The sequence below is a fragment of the Coptis chinensis genome, chromosome 7 (genome assembly GCF_015680905.1).
Source record: "Coptis chinensis isolate HL-2020 chromosome 7, ASM1568090v1, whole genome shotgun sequence".
NCBI lineage: Eukaryota > Viridiplantae > Streptophyta > Magnoliopsida > Ranunculales > Ranunculaceae > Coptis > Coptis chinensis.
The window spans coordinates 31,353,567-31,362,624 of NC_141462.1; the positions used below are offsets into that span (position 1 = coordinate 31,353,567).

The 9,058-nt window shown below is 36.7% G+C and overlaps 1 protein-coding gene across 1 annotated transcript; it reads left to right on the plus strand.

Annotated features, from left to right (window-relative positions):
- Positions 1–3,502: 3,502 nt before the first annotated feature.
- LOC147487117 (protein MOR1) lies at positions 3,503–4,277 on the plus strand. The gene is made up of 3 exons (XM_086569811.1): positions 3,503–3,624; positions 3,717–3,827; positions 3,909–4,277. The coding sequence occupies exons 1-3, from the start codon at positions 3,556–3,558 to the stop codon at positions 4,074–4,076; spliced, it is 348 nt and encodes a 115-aa protein (XP_086425937.1). The 5' UTR covers positions 3,503–3,555; the 3' UTR covers positions 4,077–4,277.
- The last annotated feature ends 4,781 nt before the right edge of the window (positions 4,278–9,058 follow it).

Below are 9,058 nucleotides of genomic sequence, written 5' to 3' on the forward strand. Positions count from 1 at the left end.
TGTAGCGAAGAAAATATAAAGTGACTTGTGACTTCCTTTGGGGCACACAAAAACATAAGAAGAAGATGCATCTCATAGCGTGGAATAGCGTATACATTTCACATGATCAAAAAGGATTGGGGATAAGTGCAAGTTATGATCAAGCACTCCTTAGCAATAAATGGATATATGAAGGTCATGAGAAAGATGCATTATGGAGAAGAGTACTAGATGCTAAATATGGCGGGTTTGACAATGGAGGAATCTCAAAGAAAGTAACTCAACCTTATGTGTAGTCTATGGAGAGGCATTCGGCATTCTAGCCTCTCAAGACAAGTTCTTCGAAAATGTAACACACAAGGTTGGAAATGGAACTAAGACTCGTTTTTGGCATGATTCCATAGACTATAAGTATGCTTCTTTGAAAGGTAGAACTGTCAAAGATCATAGAAACGGTGAGTGGAAATTAAATCTCTAGTGAAGGAATCTTAGAGAGAGTGAAGTCTAGCAATTGAACTGCCTCAACGAACTAATTTTCTCAACTCTATCACTTGATGATTGTGACGATAGCTGGGAGTGGAATGCTACTTCCAACAATCTTTTCTCAGTTAAGTCTTTCTACACAATTATGATCTATGACATGAGAAACAATGAGAACATCAACATGGTATTTCCTTACAAGCTAGCGTGGGAAGCCGACATTACTATGAATGTAAAGTTCTTTAGATGGAGTTTCCTTTGGGATAGCATACTTGCAAAAGACAAACTAGCTCATTGAGAGAGGTGTAACAAACCCTCTTAATGATTTTTGTGCCTTTTGTAATATAATAGTAGAATCACTTCCTCATCTTTTCTCTTTCCCGATGTCGATAAGAATATGAAAGTCTCTTTTGGGAGGCTATACAGAGGCAATGAATTTGGTTATTACTTCTCCTAATGCTAAGGGGATGTTAGCCACTTCGTCAAATATAAATGTGAGAGGATTGGGACTTGGGAGTGGGTATTTGGCAAACTCTTCCATATGCAGTTTGTTGGACATTATGGAGCGTAAGGAGTGAAATGATCTTCAAGGACAAGAATCTAGTGGTGAACTAGGTGATTGCTCAAATATAAGGAACTGAGAAAGGAGCACACCTTCAAGGAATTGATATGCAGGTGGCCAGGATGAGTTAATTCAAGCTTAATGGTGAATGACGATCGACTACTCCTTAGAACATGGATATGGTTGTTATAGGGACCTGTCACTACTAAAAAAAAATACATTATGACGCTTGTTTTTTATCTATCTTGATGGCTTTGTTGAAAACTGTCAAGATAAGTGTCTTAGTTATATTTTTATGACGGCTGTTCCAACATTATGGCATGTATGACACAAGCGTCAAGAAAATATTATGATTTTATGACGGATAATGTTACAACATTATGTCGCGTATGACTCCAGCGTCAAGAAAATATGATGATTTATTGACGGATTTTTCTTAAACAGTTAACTTTAGCAGTATATAATAAGTCGTCGACACCTCTCTGGACCATTTTTTTTTTATGTTGCGAACGTTTACATAGTCCCTGACTTATCACTTCTTTTAATGAACTGTCAACAGTCAACTAAATAACTGTCAAGAGCACGCAGATGTAATGCACTTGGGCTTGGCCAAGCTAAAAGCGTCACAACCGGTTTACGTTTCATGTGTTCACTTGAGCCTTCAATAAGTAAAATCGTGGAAACTTTTATAATTCAGAGAGAGAAACTTTAGCAAAAAAAGAGAGTGAACGAAAAAAAAAACTCATAACATCTCAAATTAGGGGTGCAAGTGGATATTCAAATATTCGAATTCGTATTCGAAAAATCGGATATTATCCGAAAATTTTGGATTCGGATTCGGATTCGGATATTTTTTTTATGTCCGAACTGGTTTCGGATACGGATCCGGATACTGACATATCCGCATCCGATAATATCCGATCCGATTTAAAAAATTAATAGTTATTATATATAATTAATTTATTCATTTTTTATTGTACAAAATATTATATAAAATCATAAACTAATAATATAAAACTATAATAACAAAATAATAATAATAAATGACAAATATAATATTTATACTAGTTTTTATAGTGGTAAAATGAATTATTCAAAAGAAATAAAATTTTAATTAATTTTAATTTTTGGATCGGATATTATCCGATATCCGTTTCGGATATCCGAAATCGGATTCGGATAATTTTTTTAATATCCGTCGGATTCGGATACAGCCATATCCGCATCCGAACATATCCGTTTGCAGCACTATCTCAAATACACTTAATTTTATCTCCTTCAAAACCTAGGCGTCGACTCTTCCAACGCAAATATGTATTGGTGTTATTTGATCTCCTCGGTTGGTCGTCTTCTTCATCGTCTTTCACATTCTTAACATGGTGAACTACCGCCTGAAAAATGGTTTTAGGAGGTAAGTTTTCTAGTTGCTGAACAAAGTTTGTTCCTTTAGTGACAAGCCCTATAAAAAGAGTTACAATGAACATACTTTTCTAATCCTTTCATTCTGAAGCACTTCTAAGCTCATTTGTCAAGTTCAAAATCGAAATTTATGAGTTCTAGATCTGCCCCAGTAAGCTTGGTTGTTTATCTTTATGTTGTCACGTTAATCAAGCTTTTCTGGATTTTCTCTGCAGAATTTTATTGAGTTCTGCAAAGACACTGGATTGCAATCGGTAATGCTACCATCGAGGAATCGACTATCAAGCTTATTGGGGAAGTACACAAATTTATTGGTCGGGTGAGTTTTCATTTTATTAATTGTTTTAATTTGTTTTGTGTGGAGTTTGATGATCTAAAGTAGTGGTAGGGCTTCCAATATATTTTCTGCAGATATTAAAGGATTTCTTATCGATGTTAAGCTTTGACTTCTCGGTGCACTTGATCTTTGAGTATGAGAAAAATCCTTTTGAGGTATGCCATTCTATCCACACATTTTTTTCAAGAGCAGTGCTTCTAGTATTTAATATCATTTGCAATATGGTACATCTCAAAGACTAAGGAAAACTGTGAAAGCATCGGGAATCCACCTTGTCTATGTCATTGGGTGGATTGGATGGCCTTCCCGCGTGAAGATATTAGTGGGAAGATAACACCTACTTTTCGAAGAACTTGTCTAGCCCCTCGATTTGGAAGGTGTGTTGGGGTTTTTGTTCATTCTGCATTAACTTAATTATTTGGATATTGTTAAGCACCCAATGACCGGGTGCTGGTGGTGGTGTTCAAACACTGTTTCACTACTTTGTAGTGCTAAGCTTGCTTGTTTTTCTGATGTTCAAGATCCGTTTGGAGTCTATCGATTCAGTGAAGAAAATTTTAGAAGAAGCTAACAAACGCATTCAACCAACTGGAACTGGTATGGTTTTCATTTATTTCCATAGTATATCAATTATGCACATATTTAACTTCATTCATGCATTTGACTGCTATTATCTAATTTTGATTGCTTATTAATAGCTTATCTTTTCACTTGCCTCCCAGATGAGTTATTTTGTGCTCTTAGAGGTCGTCTTTATGACAGTAACAAAAATTTGGTTATGGCAACTTTGGTTGTTGTTGGTGGAGTTGCATCTGCAATGGGACCGATGGTTGAAAAGTCTAGCAAGGTTTACAAGTTTGCTTTCAATTTAAATGTGTCTACTCATTTCTCTATTTGTGACTTGGAGGAGCGAGTAATTTGAGGATTGGTTTCTTGCAGGGAATATTATCATATGTCTTGAAATGCCTTAGTGATAATAAAAAGCACATGAGAGAATGCACTATAAATACCTTAGATTCCTGGGTAGCTGCCGTTCATCTTGATAAGATGGTAACTGCTGTCAATATTTATTGATTTGAAATGTATCTCCTATCTTTTATTCAGTATGACAAAAATGTTTGTGATTTTTAGGTTCCATACGTTACAGCTGCTTTAGCTGATACCAAGATTGGTGCTGAAGGTCGGAAAGATCTTTTTGATTGGTTAACAAAGCAAATTTCAGGAATGAGTGACTCATCCGAGGCATTGCACTTGTTGAAGCCATCCACTTCTGCTCTCCCGGTATACATTATCAGTTGATCACTATAACATTCTCTACTTTCATGGTGTATATTATTTATTATCATTAAAATCTTTTTATAATTTCCTTTTATTAATGAAAAGCATATGTTTTTGAAGAAAGACAAATCAACATTCGAGTTTTGAGTTTCAATTTAAATCATTGGCCATCGCAACAGTTTTGGGTCCTCTGAAAGAAAGACACGTTGATTGGTACTTACAGCCTGGACATGTCGCAACAACTTTTGAGCGATTAGCGCCATCGCTTTCGAAAAAATTTGCCCAAATTGTTCTACATTTCGCATTCTCTGTATGTTGTTTAGGACTAGGGTTTTCATTATTATTTTCTTCTCTGACGTTTATTTAAGAATGTTGTTTTCCCTAATATTCTTACTCAATTGCTATCGACTTTCATGTTAACCAGGCTTTGGTGGTCATACAAGATATGCTTTGAGTTCTTATAGTTCGTATTGCGTCCCAAAAACCAGATAGTGCTATCATTCTTCTGCGACCTATCATCTCGTGGATACATGATCACGATTCTGAAGCAACTAGCCTTCCATGAGATGATCCTTGTAGTCGTAGCTCAAATAATATTCTTAAACATATTGTCTTTGTTGTAAACAATTCGAAATCTAATGGGCTGAGGCTGTCACTTTGTGGAAGTTTCCGACCAACACTTGTATCTATTTGAATCTGTCTAATCCATAGATCGAGGAATTGAGTAATCTGCCTATTAGCTAAAGGGTTATTTGTGTACTTGTGGTAGATATACGGAATAGATATAACCTACAGTGGTGTACGTTATTTGGGGCTTAACCAACATGATTCTTTGTCATAGTTGATCGTATCTCTTTCATTTAGTAGATATTGATTTATTGTGCTAACACATTGTGTGTATTTTTTTAATTAATACTGTGTAGAAGACGATATATGATTATATTTTTAGTTTACTTATTAAACAAACTAACAAATTCTTCTTCATATTGTATTTTAGGTTATAAGTGAGATAGCATGGTAGCTCAATTAAGTTTGTTTGAGATGGATCGGTTGATTAGCAATTTGTTGGATGAGTTATGTAAATTGCATTGTTGTTGGATTATGAGACTTGATTTTGAATCAAGTGTTTGAATTATTTAATTTTTTTTCTCCGTGAATATGAACAAGTTTTTGGAATGATTTTTTTCCGCAATGGAATTGAGTTGTCAGGGTGTATGGGTGTATGAATGCATTGGTTTACACAGGAATTTCAAATTTACAAGGATTTTCAGATTTACAGGGAAAATAAAGAAAAATGGAAAAAGGAAAAAGAAATTATGACGGTTTCTAAAGAACTGTCGTGTTACATGCCAATTCTTGACAGTTTTTAGTGTTAATTTCTTGATGTTTTTGTTTCTTAGGGTGACGCTTAAATAAAAACAATAATAAATGAAGGTTTAATTCTTGATGCTTTTTCTAGTAAACTATGACGGCTAAGTAAAACATGTCATGCAGAAAGATCCAGTTATGACGTTTATAAATGAATGTTTGTCATATTAAGTTTGAGCTTTTATGTCAGTTTCTCCAAAACCGTCATCAAATTTATGAAGTTTTTTGTTAACTTTTATAACGGGCTTTATAATGACGGTTGTTTTTTAAATGAAAAAATGTCATTAAACCTGTTTCATGACGGCTAAAAGTCGTCATCACAAGTCTTTTTTTTAGTAGTGTGTGAACTGTTGGCTATACATTTTGATCGGGAGAGAATAGTTGGTTTTAGATGGACTTATGTAGCTATATGCAGGATCTTTACATCTTTGAGTTTAGGGTTAAATGCATAGATGGGTAACGAACTATACATGAAATCAAACATTGGTGTATAAACCTTTTTTTAGCAAATTTGGGTCGTTTTGCAACGTTGGGTTCTGTTTCACTTCCGTCCCATTTTTTCATATGTATCAGATTGCCACTAGATCGCCACATAGGAAAATAAGTGACACATAATTAGAGAAAAAAAAAAACCTTGACACAAGTGAAAAAAATGGGCGGAAGTACGTGAAATAGATTCCAACGTTGCAAAACGTGGTACACTTCGTTACCCAAATTTGCTAAAAAAAAAATTTACACAACAATGTTTGATTTTGTGTATAGTTCGTTACCCATGTATGCATTTTTTTCCCCCCTTAAGTTTATGGTGTTTATTGAGGACCTCTCTCAATCTACATGGCCTAGGGGAGGGGTAAGTCCAACCATTTGTAGTCCATACTTATTGTACGCTTAATATGTATTGTACATATATCTTTATGATAGTGCAGAATAATGAAACGTTCATTTTTACCTTCATAAAACAAATAGCCATTGAACGGGTAATATGTATATTGAGAAAATTCCCACTCAATGTGCAAATTAATGTGGATTAAGGTTCACACCCACGAACAATATGGTTGCCCCTTACAGCAAAAAAATTCCTTGGGATTTTTGGTTGCTTCACTAGAGTAGGCATTTGGGCTATTCTCCAGTATCGCATGTGCATTTATATCGTAGGGAGGCTGTAAATTTTGAGTTGCATTGAACTTGGTGTCCGCAGAGGTGTGAAGTTGTGATAGAGATTTGTATCTTCAAAAGATTGTAAGAAGTGAGGTTCATCCTAGATTGTTTAGAGTTTGAATGGTTGGGAGTTGAAGAAAGGAAGGTAGGATCTTTGTTAGGACAAGTTTTTGGTTCGAAGTAATGAAGAATATTGAAAACTAAAGTTATTTTGAAGATTGAAAATACATAAACTTTAAAGCAAATAGAAGGAATTGATTGATTGATGGAAATGTTAAAAACAAGAACAAGATTGAATTGAAAAACAAGAAAGTAAATGACTTAATTGAAAAACTAGATAAGAAAATAAATCCTACATGACACTAGATTAAGTCTAGATGCATTCTCTTTTCCTAACTTTTAGATTACTAGTATTTGCCCGCGTGCGCACGGATTACGTCGCCTTTGGCGCTTTGGCTTTCGACGCATCCGCCTCCCGTGCGGGCACGGATATCGTGCCTTCTTCGGCGCCCCCAAAGCACATCTACCCCCGGTACGGCACAAATGCGCGCGCCTTTGGCACCTCCAACGCGCATCCGCCTCCGGTACGGCACAGATATGCGCGCCTTCGACACCCCTGACTCACATCCGCCCTCCGGTATAGCACAGATACGCGCCTTCAGCGCCCCCGACACACATCTGCCCTTCGGTGCAGCACAGATACGCATGCCTTTGGCGCCCAACGCACATCCACCCCCGGTACGGCACAGATACGCGCTCCGGTGCCCCCAACGTGCATCCACCCCCAGTATGGCACAGATACACGCGCCTTTGGCTCCCCTGATGCGCATCCGCCCCTGGTACGACACATATACGTGTGCGTTCGGCTTCTGCACCCCCGACGCACATCCGCCCCCTACTCATGTTTCTAGAGTACGACACAAATATCGCGTGGCGCCCCAATGCACATCCCCAAGATGCGCATATATATAAAGCGCTTTCAAGACCCGATGCGCATCCGCCCCTCGACGACAAATTTGCGCGCGGCGGCCTCATCCTAGGAAAACAATCTAGTCATTATGAGGTGGAATTTGTCGTCCCACTCTTCCCTTCTTTGTTATATAAATATACCCCTACTTTTTCCTTTTACTGATTTGCCTCCTCCATTACTTTTGAGACACCTCACACTTCACTTTTGTTTTTGTTTTTTCTTTTGTTTTTGTTTTTTCTTTTGCATTTTGATTTCTTCTTGACCAAGGTAGGTTTTTGAGAATGCCATATTTTGAGATAAGGGCCTCCATCTCTGGTCTTTTGAGTTGAGGGCTTTGACCTTTAACTTTGACCTTTGACTTTGACCGTTGACTTCGAATTTTTCAGCATTTTTTTATAGCAGCTTCTGGTCTTCATAATAAGCGTGATTAATGCTCTTTTAGGTGCTAATTAACGCAGATTTTATGATAAGTGGTCTGAAATTCTCTATAACCTGAAAAAGGCAATAAAAGCTATGAGTTGTCTTTTCATTAAGCGTAAGAAGGGCTGTAGTGCAACAATATAAGGGTAATAAAACGCACATTTGAGAGCTGATCGAGGTGCTCGTGAAATTCGAGTCTATTGGTCTTTGATAAAGTTTTTCATTCTACAGTAATGATTGATCACATTGTTAGGGTCATGCATATTGTAGCAGTTTCCATTACCCGCCAAATGAAGCACATTTGAAGCTTCATCACATATGATGGCTACAAAATCACTTCCATCCATAGTACAAAATATCGGGATAGGGCGATATATCGACCCCTAATTTATGGATATATATCATGAATATATCCCCTAGGGATATTTTACATTGGGGCTTGTGTAAATATCGCGGATATATCGAAAAATACCTACAACTTTGATCCATAATTTACACTCTATGCATACCCATTACCCAACTTTGATCCCGTGAATACCCCAATCTAAACCACATGAATAAAGTTAAAACCTAACACATGAAATCATGTTGGAGTAAATAACTATATGAAGTAGTTAAACTCAATCACACATTTCATTACTTTCATAGAATCAAACCAATTAGGGGTGGGCTCTCAAAGCAATTCATTCTATATACTTTCATTTGGCTGCTGCAATAAAGTCACGTACATTTTGACTATTGACTATGTAATCACTCAATTGGCGTTATAGCCTGTAGCCTAAAAACTATGATCAATGGGTAGCATGCTCCAAATTGCTTGTGTGCCAAGCGAGTTATCCTTCCAAACATTGATTCGCTTTCCATTACCAATCATCCAGATGATGTGTAGCTATACATTTCTTCTAGTGCCCACCATATACCATTCCAAATAGTCGAGTGCTTATTCTTATTCCATGCTCCTCATCTTTTTATGTATTCCCCCTTGCAAAAAAGTAGACCAGGCCAGTCATCACTTTTCTTGAGTATAGCTGGAGATGTTGTATAGTGGTTGAGTATTGATGGTTGTTTAGTTGTGATTGAAGTTCAT